The sequence below is a fragment of the Hypomesus nipponensis genome, chromosome 2 (genome assembly GCF_054491055.1).
Source record: "Hypomesus nipponensis isolate SF chromosome 2, ASM5449105v1, whole genome shotgun sequence".
Classification (NCBI taxonomy): domain Eukaryota; kingdom Metazoa; phylum Chordata; class Actinopteri; order Osmeriformes; family Osmeridae; genus Hypomesus; species Hypomesus nipponensis.
Genome location: NC_140362.1, coordinates 16,825,204 through 16,845,456, shown reverse-complemented (window position 1 = coordinate 16,845,456; position 20,253 = coordinate 16,825,204). Strand labels below are relative to the sequence as shown.

General features: G+C 38.5%; 1 protein-coding gene across 3 annotated transcripts; it reads right to left on the bottom strand.

Annotated features, from left to right (window-relative positions):
- Positions 1–9,273: 9,273 nt before the first annotated feature.
- On the bottom strand, positions 9,274–19,852 carry crppa (CDP-L-ribitol pyrophosphorylase A). 3 transcript variants are annotated; one of them, XM_084708667.1, is made up of 11 exons: positions 19,538–19,852; positions 18,999–19,275; positions 18,692–18,841; positions 18,372–18,476; positions 18,215–18,260; positions 18,037–18,134; positions 16,135–16,212; positions 15,947–16,039; positions 15,231–15,362; positions 9,590–9,688; positions 9,274–9,444 (listed from the first exon to the last, which is right to left on the bottom strand). In XM_084708667.1, exons 1-11 carry the CDS (start codon positions 19,744–19,746, stop codon positions 9,292–9,294), a joined length of 1,440 nt encoding a protein of 479 aa, XP_084564793.1. In that variant the 5' UTR covers positions 19,747–19,852; the 3' UTR covers positions 9,274–9,291. The 3 variants fall into 3 exon arrangements, with proteins under 3 accessions (XP_084564793.1, XP_084564794.1, XP_084564795.1); XM_084708668.1 differs by having other exon boundaries at positions 18,037–18,101; XM_084708669.1 differs by having other exon boundaries at positions 9,274–9,688.
- Between the last annotated feature and the right edge of the window lie 401 nt (positions 19,853–20,253).

The following is a 20,253-nucleotide window of genomic DNA, read 5'->3' as shown; positions in this document are numbered from 1 at the left end:
TTGAGGTCAAACATCATTGTCTCTCACACACCAGGGGATCTAAGACTACTGAAGAGGCTGTGCCACATGTACTGTATACGGCCTGCCTAAGAAAGGAGATGTTTTCCTCTTTGAGAGAAAATGACTTTACCAGATAGAAAGGAGACAGGCTGTAACTTGGGCGCTATTGCTCTCTCATTCTCACCGTACCCCTTGAAGAGAGCAGCAATGTATCAGAAACTGTAGGTGAGTGAGAGTCTTCAGTGTTCATCTTCCAAATTAGATGATTTGTAGAGATGGGAAATGTATTGTGTTTTTCAGTCCTTCCTCTGGCAATAGTTTGGTTTAAATTACTTTTGTGTCTTTGCAGTTGTATATAGTGTATTGATAAATCTCATTCCAGTCTCACCGTGTGCGAGACAGAAGGGTTGAGAAATGTGTGTGTGTGTGGGGGGGGTGTCTAACCCATAGATTTTTGTTTGGGCATTCAATCACATGTTCATAAAGCTTGTTTCATAACATTTTTGTCGTGATGATAATTAATTTAGGATGGTACAGTGTTTTGGTGGAACTTAGCTTGAAACTTAGAAGATTTTACTTACAGTAGATCAACTGCCATTTACGGAACCTGTGTCTGTCAGTCAGGCTGGACGGAGAAACAGGAGTGATACTATATGTAGGCCAGTACAGGCATGATGTACAATATAATGTTTAATAAAAGTGTACAATGTTGCAATATGTGTTAAGTGGTGATAAATGTATAATGGATATATTTAAAGAATACATTTAGTTATTTACCATGTTTAAACAATGGGCAATGTCAAATTGTTTAAAAATATACATATATTTTTTGGATGTCTTAAGAGAAAGATTGCTTGCACATCAATAATTTTAAAACTATTCATCAGGCTTTAGTACTCAGACTTAAAAAGAAATGTACATTGAGTTTTACTGTTGCAGTTCTGTCGCAAAGCAAGATGTGTCCATTTAAACTGTTAAACAGATGCGTGCAACATGTGACACGACTTAACATAAAAACTTGTATAACTATTCCAGAATTGAATAAACAACAATTTAGGAATTTATGTAAAATCTTATTACAACTGTTTTACAGTTTTGTAAATATCCACTCATCAAATCAGTCAAATAAGTGTTGTAGTGGGTCTGTAAGTTAAATTGCTGTCACAAGTTTTTTTAATGCAACTCCTGGAGCTAAATTCTGTCTGAGCAACACTGAAAAAAGCTTTTTAGTAATATTAGTAAAGTTATTGATATTGTTTGGTTAAAATTATTTTTAAAATTAAAATTACACTTAATGACCCTACACAAGTGTGGTGAAGAGCATCAATGACGATTTGATACAAAAACCATCCTAAAGGTGTAAGCGCAAGCTGGCCAAGACTGCTAGCATGATCATCATCAGAAACAGCATGATTAATTACTCCTAAGCCCTTTAAAGAGCAGGGCACTGGCTGTATTGGAAAACAAGTGCAATATCTGCAGAGGTCAAGCATAACAGTATATATCGGAATTATCTATATAAGGTATTATATTCCATTCTATTATATTCCAAACACAGTTTCTGCCAGTCTAATGGTCAAAGGCAGCAGTGACATCATCAACTGTAATGGTGGTAGTTGGCACGGTGGTTTGACTGAAGGTCTGCTTTTGCTTTAATCTTTTGTCACAGCCTTTAGAAATGGTTGATATTGAACAGGGCCTAGCACCAAGGCAGACCACACCTCAAACAGCTTAGGGCTGCCCACTAAAACCTCCATTTAGATTTGGACTTGCTACAACCAATCCCTGAGCTCCATGCACATTACTATTGTGTTAAGCGTTTCCTCTCAGACTACATTTGTATGACCTTCTGCTCTCCCATGAAGCCCTTATAGACTTCAGATGGTGAACAGAACTGAACGAGTCCAGAGTCATTCTTAAAACTGTGAATATGCCTTCAGCGCCATTATCCCTAAGTGTTTTTCGATTGCTTTATCCTGGTTGTCTGTTTCACGATCCAATTTTCTTTGGACACCCACAACTCTGATTCACTGAATAATAACTTCAACACTGGCCAACTACGTCACTTTACATGCTTTGATTGTCCAGTACATGTTGTTCCAATAAGGCTTATGATTCAAAATAGTGAAACGAATGATTTATGATTTAATGGATTTCTTTTCTCTTGAATTTCCTGGGAGAATCTGAACAACATCCAGAGGGTTATATTTTCCAACTAGTGTGTAGGGACAATTGTATTTAAGTATTGTTAAAACATCATTAACACATCTTATTAACCCAATCTCGAATTTACTCTATTCTATATGGCCCCTTTCACAGTGTGTAAGCCTGTGGATTCTGTGTGAAAACTGATATTCTAGAATGAAATGTATTCATATGTTGGCCTGTACCCTTATGTCTCTTATATGATCCTTGCTGTGAATGTGTGTTAGGGTTCATGTGGGATGTATGTTGTGTTTGAATCATGCAAATGCTTCATATTCTGTATTTTCATGGTAGCCTGCCTATTCATCAGTTGTTTGTTTGGGCAGTGGTTGGTTAAGGCTGGGAAGTATAGGATCAGCATAACAGCACAAGTTGGTCCAGGAGCTATGGTCTATCATACACAGCTCCTGGTTCCTACCTGACCACTCAGTGCTTTACATTTAAATTTGTCGTCATTTAGCAGACACTCTTATCCAGAGCGATGCACAGTAAGTACAGGGACATTCTCCCCGAGGCAAGTAGGGTGAAGTGCCTTGCCCAAGGACACAATATCCTTTGGCATGGCTGGGAATCGAACCAACAAACTTCTGATTAATAGCCCGACTCCCTAACCGCTCAGCCATCTGATCAGTGCTGCATGTGAAGTCTGACCTCTATAGATGGGTGCTCAAAAGAGGAATTGTGAGAAGGTTAAAAATATTCAACCATGATCCTAATTTGGTGTAATCCCAATTTACTCAAATTTTTGTCTAGTATTTGACTTTTGGAATACATTGTGTTATGGGGAACTCACTATTTATAGTAAACCAAAATGTTAAATTTTTTAATTCTGTCTTCTGGCATGTTGGTTTTCACATGATACAATGACTATGATGTCAAAGTATTTTTCATTTGAGAACATTGATTTACTGTACATTACGTTAATCAGTTAAAAATCCAAGCACCTTTTCTACATAATTTCCCTATTTTGTGGTAATAAAAAATATTTGTTGAATTTATTTCATCACATATACACGAATGTACTTGAAAATTCCCAAATGCATCCGTTGTTTTCTTGACATTTATATATCTATTAATAGATCACAGAGTCAAGGGTTATTCAAGTCAGGGGTTATTATTGTCCACATGCAGTCTGCTAAATTTTGTGTTAAATTACTGTTCTTTACCATTAATCTTTATGTTGAAAAAAGTCTTGTTTATCATGAAAGATGTACAGAATGCACCTAAATTAAATGTATTTCCTACAGTACATGTATTGTAAATTGTCGGTGTATCAGATATTCTTTATTTTATCATTGTATTTGGAATGATGAATTCTTAGATTAGTACAAAGTGAAATCAAAATCCAATGATTTCCATATTGTTCCTCTTTAACTGATCTGTTGAAATGAGCATCCTGTCATGTGCTTTTTGGACAAATAATGGCAACAGGGCAGTCTGGGAAAGATGAACAGCGGGCAATCCAAGCTGGTTGTGCTTAAGAAGGAGAAAGAGGTTCAGGCAGGAAATACATAAAACATTTTAGACCTCCCTGGGCCTTTTAAGGTACAGTTTTTCCCATGCATAAGAAGAAGTGGCTTCTTTCAAATTGAGAAAAAAAGAACACCAAACATTTGCCAAAGGCCTCACTCATTCTAATCTACGCTAGCTTTGTTGTTTGGAAATCAAGACACAATTCCCCCTTCAGATAAATAAATCCTTTAAAAAGCAGGCCTACAGATCATGAGGTGCTGTACCAAAACTGAGAGACACTGTCATACTTGTGGTGGATCAAGTAAATAACAAGATTGTTTTGCCTGGCCGTGATCAAACAGTACAGAAAGCCCGATTTTCTTTCTTAATGGAGTGTATCATGTATCCTTGCCATGTTTACCTTTAACTAGATTGACCTTTTAGTCTGATTACAATGTGATAATTACCAGAGTGGTAATACATACACAAGTGTGTGACACACAAAAGCAGCCACATCTACACTCATGCAAAAGATGCATAAACCCACATGACACATAGCATGTGTACAAAAATATACAATATAAATATATTGTGCGCACACACAAGCCTTTGTATACACACGCTGTATACAGCCACGCCATCACACACACATATTTTGTTATGATCCGGCTTACATGTGGTGTATTTATAAATCAGGCCATTTTGTGGTGGTCTGTGAAGTAATAAGTTATGAAAATTCTGACAAACAGATGCCTGAACAAAGTCTGACAGTAAATAAGTAATAAATCTGTAGTAGCCTATATGACATTAGGCTGCTCATATCAGCGCAGAAGAAAATCTTTATGAATCACACATACAGTATGTAGACACAAAAGTCTACATGGAAACAGTATCACAAAAAAGTGAGACATTAAACAAAACAATTAGCTTTGATGTGCCGGGAGATCACAGTTCATTTGGGGTTTAAAAAAAGATGTAAAATGATTGTGTGTTTTATTGCCTGTCCCTGTGTACATTACTGGGTTTATTTCTGTGTCTGCATGGCAGGGTACAAATCATCTTTGGTCTCTTACTTCTTTTTTTTTCTACTTACTCAGAGTGAGGGAAGTGTGGGGGGGTGCTTGCCAGAGAGGGTCCTGTTCTTTCTCTTCCGGAAGAATTAGGCCCACATACATTACCACATTGTATTTTGTGGTGCACAGTTTTGGGGAGGAACTACTTCTGGCTTCAATGCAGCCTCAGTCCTGCAGACCTCTTGGGCCAGTTTCCTTCACTCTTTAATTAGATTAGCCGGGTCCCCAATCTGGCAACCCTGTCCTCCAATCTGGCCACTCTCCTACCTTCACAGCACCGTAATATCTGGTCTTAAGAGGAGGAAATGACCTAAATGTTGGTTAGGCTGGTATTCTGTTACACCCAATGGTGTGCTGACAAAACGACTTATGGTAATCGAGATGTTAAAAAGTATGAGAAAGGAGAGAGAGAAGGAACTAGGATTTATGGTTGGGGTCTATGAAAAGTGCTCATTCAACCAAAAGTGCCGCAGGGCTGTGGCTGGGCAGCCTTTTTGGAGCAGCAGCTGAGAGAACCATCACAACCCGGGTCAGCTCCAAAACAGCCAATTAAAAACCCAGGGGCTGTTGAAGATCAATAAATTTCACCCGAGCATGGCACTACTCTAAATGGAAAAGAGATTTTGTGTCCGGATGCATGCTGAAAGAGCAGAAATACCATTGGCTCTATTTATTCTTGCACAATAGGTGGATGAACAGTGTTTTAAGTAATCTGCCCAAAGGATGAATATCAATATTCAATTTGCGATGGCATGCTACGTTTCCACTGTCCTTCATTTATAGATTTATGACATGCTGAGGGATCTGAAGAAACTTATCCTTTTCTAAGCTTATTCTTAATACACTTTTATATTTTCAAACAATACAGTAATTCACAAAAAGACATGCAAAAACTAAACTAACACATACATAATATTTTTGCCAGAAATATATTAAGGAGATGTCAGTGTAAAACAGAGTGATGTCTGGAGATTTCCCCCACAGGAAGTAAGGAGCATGACTTATTCATGCTCATAAATCATTTCCATGGATGCTGGGAGCTGTCAAAGGCTGTAAGTTTTCCATGTACAACCAAGAGACAATTTCTCAATAAGCGTTTCACTGCACAATGTGGTGCCTTGATCTCTTACTGTGTTTGTTTTGTCACTTGTTCCCACAATATGATACCAATTGAGATGTTGTGACAGATCAAGGTAAAAAATGTGCGGTTTATCTGTGAAGGATGTACTGAGAATTGTAATACCTTTTACATCACTCTGTTGGGAATGTGGGTGCACATGTAAAAAAAAAAAGTTGTGTGCTACTTTCATGTGTGCATGTTTCACAAAATAGAACAGTCACTGCTTTGTTTGAAGGATGGAGTTGGTGGGGAAGGTTGAGATGAATTTATGGTCACAAGGAGGGAAGACACAGTACCTTGATACTTTCACGATACTGTCTTCCATTAGGATTTGCTATGGCCGTCAGAGTGATGATTCTCCTGCTGTGAGAACTATCCCACACGTACAACACTGCCAGGTCCACAGCTGCTTCCAACTAACATATATCCGTCTTTTTCTGGGTTTTACCTTCCATGTCTTACTAACTGACATACAATCCTTTCACACTTCACTGTAAACTGTATATTGCTATGCAATTATCAGAACAAATTATGAGAACGAGTGTGAGAAAAAGATAGAAAGGTTGAGTGGCTGTCCTATCCTTTCAATAATTTCCACACACTTGAATATTTACACAGCAATTACTAGTCATTTGTATATATATATAATACTTGAGAGAGATGGCTTCAGTTTACCAAGGTGTTATCTATAATAATAACATATAGTATACTCACTATTCTGATGGTGATGGTAAAAGAATACAGAGGAAGGAACCAGCCCACACAACAGAAAAAAATCTAACTAAAATAGGGACATTTATTAACTTAACAACATTCTGAAAGAAAGAGGGAAGAAGACAGGAGAAACGGTAAACCAAACTAAAGTGAGGCAAGGGGGTAAATTTAACCTGGTGTGCATAGACAAAGGTTATGCGATGAGGTGCATATCCATAAGTTTCTTACATAGACGTTCTACTTGTAGTAATGTGAAATGGCGTAAACAGATCAAAGCAATAAACACAGAGATTACTCAGCAGTATAAAGTACATTAAAACTAGGAGGCAGTAACATTACGACTGGTCAATCTACTTCCAAACAAACCTTCAGCAAAACACCATCTTTCCTTAAGGCAGGACAAATCAGCTAATATAACCTATGTAAATCAGATCATTGTGACTGAACGATACTAAGGAGATAACAGAAGGGCATCAATGTAACAGGACACCTGCAACAATAGACCAGCAGAGGAAGGATACACACTTCAGCAAATAATCTGAAAATGGGAAAGAAAGGGAGGACATCTATGAGGACAAAAGAGCATGCAACACCACACAAACATACTAGTGCAGGAGGCTAGCACCAGGACCACAATCCATCTTAAAAACGTCTAGACTCTCAAACAGCTCCTGATTATCCTCCATCACACTGTTTGGTTTCTTAGCTGTTTGGTTTATACAAAGAGGACATCCACATTTGTAAGGTACATCACTGTAACCTCAATTATCTACACACAAACACACGACTCATTCTCTCCATCCTCCACCTACAGCATGACAGGCCCCTTCCACAGCTCTCACTGCACTAAAAACACAAATAATCAGCCATGATGAATGATAGGATCTGCCCGTACTGGTAATTGTAGATAATCGCTGAGCCCAATTTGGACCACTTCATCCAACACCAAGCCCACCCTAAGCACTTGGCAGTGTTAAGGCAGGCTGGTTTGGGACATTTCCACTGATGAAGCTCTCAAGTTTGGCTTTAGCGTAGCTCGGTATTAAATATGAGTTTTACATGCATCATAGGAAAATGTCAGCTCCAGGCAAAGTACGCTGTGCCAGGACTTGATTGTTCGCATATCAGATAGAACTGACCGACGCCAGATAGAACTGACCCATTGATCAGGGGTTTATAGGGTTTGCATCTCCTCCTGAGTCCAATTTCAGATAAAGCTCTGAGACGTGCCATCTGTAGAAGTTCGTAGACGACTCCGCAATTGATGGATGTGTAAGGAAAGGTCATGAAGAGGAGTACAAAGGCCTGGTGGATGACTTTGTTGACTGGTGTTCCCAGAACCATCTACAGCTCAACGTGAGGAGGACAAGAGAGATCAGGAGGAAGAGGGAAGACTGTAGTCAATACAGTGAGTGGACGCAAAGGTTGTCCAGTCCTAAGTATCTGGGAGGGCACCTGGACAACAGACTGGAATGGACTGGTAACACCCAGAATGTGTACATGAAGAGTCAGAACCGTCTCTATTTTCTGAGGAGGCTCATGTCTTTAGACGTGTGCAGGCCCATGCTGAACCTGTTCTATGTCAGTAATGGCATATCACATCACACCCACTGCACATGGGTTCCACTACACAACATTTTGGCTGAGCATAGGAGCACTTTCAGTGACAGACTTATTCTGCCCCGTTGCTTAACGGAACACTTCAGGAGGGTGTTCATAAAATCTTAAAATATTATATTTTATATTGCTAGTAAATACTAGCATCCATATCATTTGCAGAAGCTCAGTTGCATTGGGGTGTTACTTCACGGGTGTGGTGTGTAATCCATTAGCGCCTTTAACATACAGTTTACACTCTCACCCTACATTAATTGCACTTTAATCTATACCTCAATTATTGCTCAATTAACTCTTTCATCTCTCTGGCATTTTGATAAATGTGTTGTATACAGGATAGTTTTACAACTGAAGTATGTGCTTTTAAGCTCCTTCTATGGAGCAATACCTTAATGTTATGTTGAGTTTTCAGAGGAGAGGAAATACCTTGATTCATTATTCCAATAAATCACAAACAAATACTAGTGTTTAGCATAATTTTTTATGCTGTTCGGAAACTCAAGGGCACCGTGACTTAGTTGAGAACACTATCCATCATCAGCCACTAGATGTCGCTGTAGCATAATCTAAGTACATTTTACTTAATAAAATCAAAAAGCTCCATAAACGTAAACCCTTTTCAACGGTAAACATGGGTATGAGTATATTTAATACCCCAAATAAGAACTAAGGGAGAGTGTTCAGATTTTGTGAGAGGGTGTTCCTGGTGTGTGTAGGTAGCACAAGTCTCCACACAAAACTGTCTGGCATTGCAAAATAGATATATATGAACCGTGGAATATGACTATGGTTAATGCTAGCAGTCAGTGCTTCAGAACCCAGAAGTCCTGAAGGTAGCCCCTAATCAGAACCAGTGGAGACTAGTCAAATGACATGGACTTTCCATACAGAAAACGGCTCCATGGCTAAAACACTGGAGGATGGATCAGCATTCATCTTATTGATTAAAGCAAAGTCATGGTGGAATCAAAATATGATAGCTTTGACAAGAGTTCAGATCAGCTTTAGAGTCCTTATTTGTTTTTATATGTGCACTTGGCTGTGTTTTTGTGAAATCTTCAAAGAATGAAGAGAATAAAAGTTCTCTAAGTATTAAGAGTCATTGTTCTTTTACTTAATTATTAATGTGAGGCAATGATGAGAGCCAGTACATCTGTGAGCAGTCAGCAGAATTATGGCACAACATATTCTTCCACCCCAACATTGATTCTGTAATCCATCACAGAAATCTGCGTAGGTTCGAAGAGGATCAGGAACCAAAACCTTGAGAAATGAAATTGGAAGAGAAAATCTGATTGCATCTTTTGGTTGTTTTCAGCATAAACAATGAGATCCATGCATTTTGTGTGTCTGTAGGTGGGTCCAGGGTGGGGTTGAGTGAGAGGATGTTCCTGGTAGCTGCTTAGACCTTTAGCAGCTGTCCAGTCAGGGCAGGGTTTCTGTCCTGGATCAGAGCACATATGATCTCAGCCATTCTTCCTACTAACTGCTCCCAGTGATCTACCTCCTGTGATAAAAACACACATAAATAAACCTTTAGTGCTCCGTATGTAAATGTAATTTAATATATTAAGATCAGATGTGAGTTCATACAAGGCACAAAGTTACATACTCATATGATTGTCAAAGTTTACATAGGTTTACATTTTTAAACCCATAAAAATGTCGAATGCAACTCAAACCTTGTCTTGCAGTTTGTGATGAAAATTATATTAAGGTATTTCCGATGCAGATTGTATGTCCTACAGTTAAGAAGATCGTGAGCCGGATTCCTGAGTATCAAATCTAGTCTTGTGTCATATTATCAAACTTATGTCCAAAGCAGAAAGTACGAAGCGCTAACATCTGAATTCTCTAAATCAAATCCGGTAAAAAAAAAAAAAAAGTATACCCCCAAAAAAGTTCAATTGCCATAATTTTATCGAGCACTTTCTCACATATTTTGGGGATATTTTTTTGGGACCCATACATGTGCATTTATATTCTCCTAATAAAACTATAGTAATGAAGTACTTCCACAGGTACCCCTGTCACAAAAAAAGACATTTCCTCAGCCAAATGGCCTTGTAGACTAAGTTTTTCATGCACAGATGATATCAGACATGTTTTATGCTTATAAAACTGTTATGAAATTAAAAATAATATTGACTTTGCTCTTCAGGCATAATGCAATGGTAGCCGTGTTACCTAACCTGATATCTAGATTACTACTTCTGGTAGCTAGAAACTGACTGTATTTCGTATTGTTGCTGCATGTTTGGCAGTATTTCCTATTGAGGGAGTCCAGTGATTGGAGGGCCAAGAGAGATTCCCATGGGTGTATACATTTTAATGATGTACAAATTGGGCCATCCCCCCAAATTCCTTACAGGATGAGTATTCGTTGGAAAGGCTTTGTCAGTGAACTAACAGAAATAAAATTCATTTGTCAAACCTAGCCCTGAAAGTATCCACACTTTACCCAGTATGACAAAAAAACATGAACTTGATTCACCCGCTTCAGTTCATACTGACTTATATCTCACTGCTAGAATAACAGATGTCTTGCAATTTGCTTTGACTGATCAGGCAACCAAGGTGTTTTATCTTTCAACTTTAATAGCGATGTGGGGTCAGATGGCTGAGCGGTTGGGGAATCGGGTTACCAATCAGAAGGTTGCTGGTTTGATTCCCGGAAGAGCCACATGACTTTGTGTCCCTAGGCAAGGCACTTCACCCTACTTGCCTCGGGGGGAATGTCCCCTGTACTTACTATAAGTCGCTCTGGATAAGAGTGTCTGCTAAATGACTAAATGTAAATGTAATGTAAATAGCATATACATGTAAATCCCCCCCAAAAAATTTGGGAAAAATGTTCATTCACAAGCCAACTTCCACATGATTTGCTAATATAATAAAATTGCATCTAACTTTAGTGGATTTCAATGTAGTCATTGTCAGGAACAGCACGAGTCTCCACACAAAACTACCTGACAGCACAAAATAGATCTATATGAACTGTGGAATATGACTATGGTTAATGCTAGCAGTCAGTGCTTCAGAACCCAGAAGTCCTGAAGGTAGCCCCTAATCAGAACCAGTGGAGACAAGTCAAATGACATGGACTTTCCATACAGAAAACAGCTCCATGGCTAAAAAACTGGAGGATAGATCAGCATTCATCTTATTGATTAAAGCAAAGTCATGGTGGAATCAAAATATGATAGCTTTGACAAGAGTCCAGATCAGCTTTAGAGTCCTAATTTGTTTTTATAAGTGCACTTGGCTGTGAATTTTGGGAAATCTTCAAAGAATGAAGAAAATAAAAGAGTCTTCCTGTTTCTCTTTAAAAAGTATTAAGAGTCATTGTTCTTTTACTTAATTATTAATGTGAGGCAATGATGAGAGCCAGTACATCTGTGAGCAGTCAACAGAATTATGGCACAGCATATTCTTCCACCCCAACATTGATTCTGTAATCCATCACAGAAATCCGTGTAGGTTTGACGAGGATCAGGAGCCAAAACCTTTTGTGAGAAATGAAATTGGTCGAGAAAATCTGATTGCATCTTTTAGTTGTTTGCAGCATAAGCAATGAGATCAATGCATTTTCATCCATGAAGAAAACAATAGTTTAAAATCAAAATAGATAGAAATCACTTGTTGACACTAGCCAGAACAATCAGGTTCTCACACGGAACCTATTCCATCATCCAGAACATGTGTGTGGAGACCGTGGGGATGATATCTAATGAGGTTGATTATTGGTCTATTAACCACCCAAGAGCAGTGATGAAGTCTATGGAAAGAATCCATGTCTTAGGCTTTATAGAAGACACCTACAAAGTTAATCATCCAACCATTGCTAATTAGAACTCTCTTGTTGCAATTTGTTTTGTTGATAAACGCAAACACATAAAAAGTCTGTTTTTCATTGTTCAAACCCCTTTAGGAGGTTAGGATCCCTTGTGTTACACAGGGAAATTACAATCTACACTTTCTGGTGCTTCAACTGTGGCAACAATTTGGATTGTTCCCAAATATGAATGAAAATGCCCCATACACAAAGGCCTAATTGCCAATGTGGGAGAAATTGAAGATTTCCGGGGGTAAGTGGATGTTAACAGTGATGTCATTTTGGTACTGTAACACAATCTGTAACTGCCCCTTCCAACTGTCCGCCACACTGTGCCTTCCTACACTTTTGTAAAAGCCTATACCACTAACACTTAATAGGAATTTCTGAGTAATGAAATGCTATTTATCTAATGTTTCACTATTGTTATTTCAATGTAGATACATGGTAGTTAAAGATAACATTATTGTAAAGGGTTGCACATTATGATCTTATTTTTCATAAAAATCAAACAAGCACTAACACTTGTAATCACTCTCACACAGCGCCATCATTATTACAAACTTTTACAGAATGGAACTTCCCTCATTAGGGGCTATTTTTCACTGTGAGAGGATTCTGACAACGACATATCTTTGAATTTAAGTGAAAAGAAAGAAAACTTCAGCAAAACCACACAATAAGCAGTCTTTAAGAAGAAATTACTCAAAATGCCACAAATGCAATCAACCTTTCCATCTTGGAGATGCAAGCATCTAACCCACTGCCACACATGAAGGGGTTCTTTGAAGCCATGGGATTTACAATAAGACATTGACAATTGACATGCCTACATGTTATTCTCTGAACTCTATGCCCTGAGGAGCCCTGCTACTAAGGGTTCCCACTTCTGTTTTCTTTATTAAGAGACAGTTGAACAGGGGAAATAACAAAGTTTATGGAAAAGCTTGAAAAGTGCCAACGCCAAAAGTGCTGGAAAGAGCCATTAAAAGTAGTAGTCAAAATGAATGGCCAAGAAAGACTGTTTTATAGCCTATTTTCATCGTCAGAAAAGCTTATAGTCATCATATTTGGTCTTTCTGGCAAATACTTGGGTCATGATGAGATGCTATCGATTCTGGCTATGAAATTAGCCACTTGAGGGCAGTATCATAACAGCAGCATAGCTAACCAGCAGTTGGTCTTCAAGAGCTAGCGAGCGAGCGGGCATCCATCCATCCATATCCGCATAATTAAGTACAGTTAGAACTGTAAGCTGAACACTACAAAAAAAAAACCTTCCTGCGGCCAATATACCAAAGGCAAAATCCTTCTAGTGCTGTTTCACAAACATCTGTACAACCCAAATATGGGAGGTGGTTACACACAATATACAAGAATACACTTCTGCATTCTTCTCGCAACACAATATTTAGAAATCAATTGAGAGGACCTGGAGTGTATTAAGAACATTCTTTGTTTGTAATAGTTCCCTTTTGGAATGTTGCTCTCAAATTGGACAGTCACGTTGCAGCGAAAAAGATAATTTCTGGTCTTTTTAATCTAAGAAATCAAAGCTGAATAAACATTGCTATGTCTGGTCCTCTGGATAAACAAGCAGCGGTTGAGCTTCACACATAGTGGTACACATCTGGCACACTCTGTGCACAAGATCAAGTCTGATATCCAGCACATGTTACTGCAGTCTATAACTCCCAAAGCCCTGACCCTAACACTCTACAAAACATCTCTGGGGACATGACCTACCCCAGGGCTTCTGTCCATATACAGACACCGGCCCTTGGGGAACGTATTGTTTCTCGTGCGAAGTAAAGGTTACAGACATAATTAAAAGAACAAAGAGAAACAATTAACCGACTGACACGTGAAAATACTGATACGGATATATCATACGGATATATTGAAACATAAATCTGATGAAAAATAGAGAATATCCACAAAGGATAGCAAACTAGGGCACATCTGTCATAAATGCTGGAGATGTTATTGTAGGAACAGAAAACTAATTTTCAAGTTTTGTTTTTGAATCACAGCTTAATTTTTATCAAAACCCAATCCTTTGTCTTGTGAAACAGTCTCAATGCATGTTCTAAAATCAACTGAGTAATTGTCGTTTGATTGGCTGTCAGTCAAAACAACCAGACAATAATGTAGTTCAATTTCCTCCCATATTTAGATCGCAAGTATTAAGTATATAACATAAGACCATGAATTATTGATCTGTAGTTATTTGTAAACACAAAGTCAAAAAAAAGGTGCAACATCATTAACAATTGTATATGTGAGGTCTGTTAACAAGAAAGGGTGCTGCAACAGGATTGCAATACAAAGTAAGTTACAAATCTCCGTTTCTGACAGACAGACATAATAAAAGTATTTTCTCGTTTCCCTTAATTTGAAATCAAACAGTAACAAAGAGTGGTAAAATCTCTCTCAAGGAATTCAAAAATGACTAAAGCAACACAACAGATGTTGAAGAAGGCAACATGCAAGTTTAAAACAATAATGAAAGCTGTTTCCTTTAGGATATTTGAGAGTATATTTATGGGAGTCTGTTTACTGATGCTTCGAATAAAATTACAGCAATAACATGCACAGACATACTTCCCAAAAGGAATCCCAACTTTAAACAATTAGAAACCATAACACAACATTTTACTAGAATAACATGAATTGTTAAGGATGTTTCGTTCGTTTAGTTTTTGTCAATAATAAAGATAAAAAAACAAACCTAGACAAATAGTGTTTGCAAATATTTTGTGGAGCTATTGTGTATGAATAAGGCCATCAATGAAACATTCCACGAATAATGTTCTCATTATAATTAAAACTTCTGACTTATGCAGGGATTTCCTTCTGCAGTTCCACTATCTCATAACTATAGTCGTTTTATAATGTCAAACACACATTATCTCTGTTCACTCCCTCCCCAAGTTTCCCCCTCCAAGAATTGTATCAGGATGTCTAATTAACAACACCACTCTCCTTAGAAAAGGGGAAACATGGAGGTAGAAAAAGCAAGATTCGCATTATGATTATAACCTAGAAGTAAATAATAATAATAATAATAATGGATAATAGAGGTAATAAAGCAGTGCAGACTTTCTAGACTCTTCTATTTGGCGTTGGACAAATGTGTAATACATTGTTATATCTCGATTCACTAAGGATTTATAAATAAGGAGGAATATATAAAGAGAACAACCAAGCTTACCTTTGAGTGAGGAAGCTGGATGCCATACAGTAAAATATTTCTGAGCTTGGCTCCTCTGCCAAACTCCATCATGCCCTTTGGCTCTTCCATGTTCTTGCTGTTGGACAAGCCCTCTGACACGTTTAAATGCACCTATCAAAACAGAACCCCCACAACCAGTCAGACTTCCTCTTGTCAGTACCAAGGCTTTTTTGTAGAGGTAGTACTTTTATCTTTTGACAGATAAAACCATGCATTGTTCAGTCATTGGACTGGGACTGAACCAGGATTTCTAGCCATTGTGTAGGGTCATGTCAAACAAGTCTGTTCCAGTATTCAACAAAAGGGATTAACCCCTCTTAGCCCATCTCTTAGTGAAAGGAAGACATGTTTGCTAGTAAGATCATGCCTAACCTGCATTTAGTGACAAGCCCCTGACAAGCCCCAAAGTAACATCTACAAGCCCATTCTTTGTTTTGAATAACTGGCAAATGAAATTACAAGTAAGCAAGGCAAGTTCATTCATGGCTAGATAGTTTTTGGCTTCTTGAACATGATATTTTGTGTATTTTTTAAAATATTTTTTAGGTCATTACGCCATCCAATATGCAAGCCAAACTTGTGATAGCCAAAAGATGAATCATTCTACAATAACACCCCATTCTACTTTAACACCATAACGGTGTTGATACGGCAGCATGACATGACAAGCTGGCTATATCCCCACGTAAACGTACCCAAATAATGACCACTGGATATAGTAGGGCTTGGTTCGTCTCTTCCAAAGCTCGGATAATTTCTTCAACTTCCGACAGGAAATAATTGTTTACCTGGGAATTAATAGTAAATAGATTGTTGTATTAACAAACACTACTTGTGATATTGTACTGTCCAAGATTTAATTTGTTCTCCAATCTAAACTTACAGAAATTTGGATGAAGTTCCATTGTTTTGCCATGGACCTGGCATTGTCTCCAAGTAGGTCTGGAATAACATCAACTTGCTACGACAATACAATAAATGTGTTAAAAACAGAAGACATTCTATTGGATTTGTTTCTGGAAAGGACACTACTGGTGGACCGTGGAGCTGTTTGTGTAAGTTTGTGTTTGTGGGAGCTCATAAACCATGTTCATTTCACTGACAGAAGCAGAAACAAGTCTCAAGCAGAGAATCAAAGACTGACCAAAGAAAAGAGAGTAAGATCATCTTTTATGCTTTTCTGTTGTATTTCATTAAGCACTTTATTCTTTTACCTGTGTCACTCCTTTGCGGTTTTTTAATTATAATTATTTCTGGCCATCCACATGTTAAGTTATCTTAAAGGCCTAAGCAAATCTTTTGGAGAAAAGTGATACATGCGTCTGCAGACCGCATTTCATCTTGGGTGGATGTGAAAACATTCTCACATATTAAGCTAAAAAGTGTGTGTAGAGAGATAAGCAAGAGGATGCAGAAGTGATGTATTTTCTTTGTCAGATCCTCCCTTCCTTACTTCATGTTGACTTCAATAAGGACAGTGACCTGTTTCTGACCTCTGCCAATTGTGGTAAGGCCAAAATATGTATGAGGTATGCATATTGTTGTAACAAATTTAGAATACAAATTTGACATAATTTACATTGCATATTTAAATCATATGACTAAACCTGTATCTTCCTTCATCTACCTCTCTAGGAGCTTGCAGTGACAATTCCCTAATACTACCCCTTTCAAAACACACAATTACTGAACCCATAAGCACAGGCAAAAGTGCAGCCACATTTTCAAACAGTGTGCCCTGACTCCCAGTTCAACTCAACTCAGCTCCTCCCCTCCCTTCATCCTGTATTAGATTCAAGTGTCACTGATAAAAAGGTGACTTCTCATTAGGTTTACTCTCCTCTTCTTTCATCTTTTCGGAAACAGCCAAGAAAAATGTATCATGTCACAAGCATGTACACACTGGTAAACAGCCTCCCCATCAACCTGAGCACACACAGGGATGGTTTCAATCAGTTCTGCTTGGGCTGATACTGACACCACCATCTTTGAGGCCTAGAAACAGCTAGATCTTCCCATCTGAGGGACTTGGCACAGCTTAAAAGGAAGATGAGCTGTCAGTGCACTGTTACATGAAAACATATGTGCTGTTAATTTTCACTCCACTGTCCCTGAGGATTTGGGTGTTCAGGAACTTCTCAATGTGGACATGTGGGGACAATATGGGAGAAAATGTTAATTCACACCCAATTCACATTAATATGGGAGAAAATATTTATTCACACCCAATTCACATTTTATATGAACAGAAAAGTTCAATAAAAAGGGTCTACATTAAAACTTGTACTTGTGTACGTGAGGAATATATATACAGTATGGGGACCTTGGTGAAGATGATCAAAACACTAAATCAATCAAGCTACTCCAATGGAATGTCAAATATTGAATCCCACATGTTTCCCCCTCATGATGTATAAGAGGTGATGGTAGTGAAAGATGAGAAGAAAGAGGAGTTCAGGGAGAGCAGTAAATAGAGTGGAAGTCTCCGACAAACTTCATTAAAGGTCTGACCACAGACCCCACCCAAGCAGGGCTAATCCCTCATGTGATAATCTATTGAGTAATCTCTGTAGTACTTTATAATAACTCAACAGTAAAGCATTTCTAACATCTTGGTTATTAGTTGATTTATCCTTATGTTCTTATCTATTCTTAACATTGCAAATTGATATGTAAACATTATACCATGCGATTAATAATGTCAATGGTTTGTCTGTGTCAACTCCAAGGCTTCATACAAATGCTTGGGACAAACACTCATCCAACATTAAAATAATCAACCTACCATTTCCAAAGCTCCCACTATCTTCTGTAATGTTTTGGCCATGTCTCTAGCTTGCATTGACTCACCTGTGATAACACAGGCAGACTGGGATAGGTTATCTGGAAAAAAAGATGCACAACTTGCTGCAAATATCCCTTTCATGTTGGCAATGAAAACATTTCAAACACTATGTTATTACCTTTGATAATGGATTCTGCAGCAGCTAGATCTCGTTTGTAGGTTACCTATTGATAAACAGATATGACTTTGTAGTTAAGATTCAATTTCATCACATAATTTTGAAAATAATTGCAAACCTGCATTACAAAAAAGAAAGGTTCACAAGATTGACTGACCTTCCATAGCGTTGGAGGCCCCTCGATGAGCTTGGCATTAGTGCCACAGTATTGCAGAGCCAGATCAAGGCACTCGGTACCAAACTCAAAGTCAGACTGGCTGCACTAAGGGTAGAACACAAGACAGTCATTTTCTGCTTTATTCATTTTGAAAGTGACCATTAAAGAGAGACAGGAGAGGCAAAAGGAGAGGGAATGCAGACAATGGCCCCCGGCCTGGAATCTGGGGTCCCTGCGGAAAGCCCTTAGCCTTTGTGGTAGGCAATATGAAGAGCCACCGTTACATGTCAAGATAATAATGGAACCTTATTACTCCCTACCCTTTGATAGGCCTGGTAGATAACATCATAGAGAAAACCCTGGGGCATCTCGCTGGCTCTGTACTTGGCTCTCTGCAAGGAGTGGTCCAGGTAGCCGTCGGGGGTGGTAGCAATCACTGTGGAGACCAGAGGACGTATGGCACCAGCTGCCTGGGGCAAAGGGAGGGGAAAAGGGAGCATGAAGGGTGTGTGCTTGTGTGTGTGGTGGTGAGTAATCTTTTACTTGTCCCCAAAACATACATTGTTGCGGTAAACATAAAATACTGAGGGCAAAATTATTTAAATTAATATTTCTAAAACTTCAAACCCCTTGTTCTTTGGCAGCCATTGCTATCTTGAGTAAGAAGTCCTCCTCCACAAAGGGTCGTACTGCATCATGGATAATGACCACCTTTGGTTTGTTGACAGCTGACCCATCTTTTCCCTCACAGAGGGCTTGGATTCCATTAAATATAGATCTGTGGCGAGTAGATCCACCATGCACGACTTTGATTTTCCTGTGGTGAAACTTCTGTATAATGTCCATCATCAAACCAAGGTTCTCCTTGGCAACCACAACGGCAATGCTTTCTATCCATGGTACCCTGTCAAAAACAGACACCTCAGTTTAACACTTTATGAACTTTGGATATGTATAGTAATTTATTATTGAGGCATAATGTGAACCAAATACTAAAGTAATAGGAAACATTGAATAGATACAACGGATCCAGTATTGATATGTTATATGAGTAGTTGGAGCTACATGGGGACTCCCATGTGCACTGGGCACAAGGCAGGTACTAAAGTAATATCACTAATTCCTGCAACGGGGACTTTTGGAAACAGCTAAATCGTTAACTTTACCTCTCAAAAGCTTGAACTGTGTAACTTAACAGGGGTCTGTTGAGAAATTTGCAGAACTGTTTCGGTGTTTGCAGTCCTGTTCTCTCTCCAGAGCCCCCGGCTGGAAGAACCACAGCGACCGAAAAATCCACGCAGCTGTTGCCAGCATTATTTTTGCTCGACCCAGCCTCGCAGGTTGAGAAAAGTATTGGTTCTGAGGGCTTGCTCATGTTGCCTCCGACCGCTTGTCAGCTTTTAGTAATTCGTTTGCATCAATAAAAATACTGTCTAACACATGTCAATTTGCACCATCCTATAAACCCAACTCAGCCAATGTTTTGCTGCAGGAATACTTCCTGGTCACGGTTTTTCAAAATAAAAGTTATTTTCTACATTTGTAAAAATTTGTGAAAGTGGGTTCCATTTCAGAATACTGTTTACCAGCCTCAAATTGTAATGTCATTGAGGTAATCCAGTAGGCCTAATCGATTAATTGCTTTCAGTTATATCAGGGTGACATTAGACGATCATAAATCATTCACCTCCCAGGCCATATGCAAATGACCACACTTCCAACACAATCCACATGTGTCCTGAATTTGGATTGGACGTTGTCCATCGAATGCAAAAAAACCATCCATGCCCATAAAACGCTCTGATTCAGATGGAATCCCATCATCAACACTTCTTAAACCTTTAGTAATGTTATTAAGTTGTTTGAGTTATTTAATTCTTCA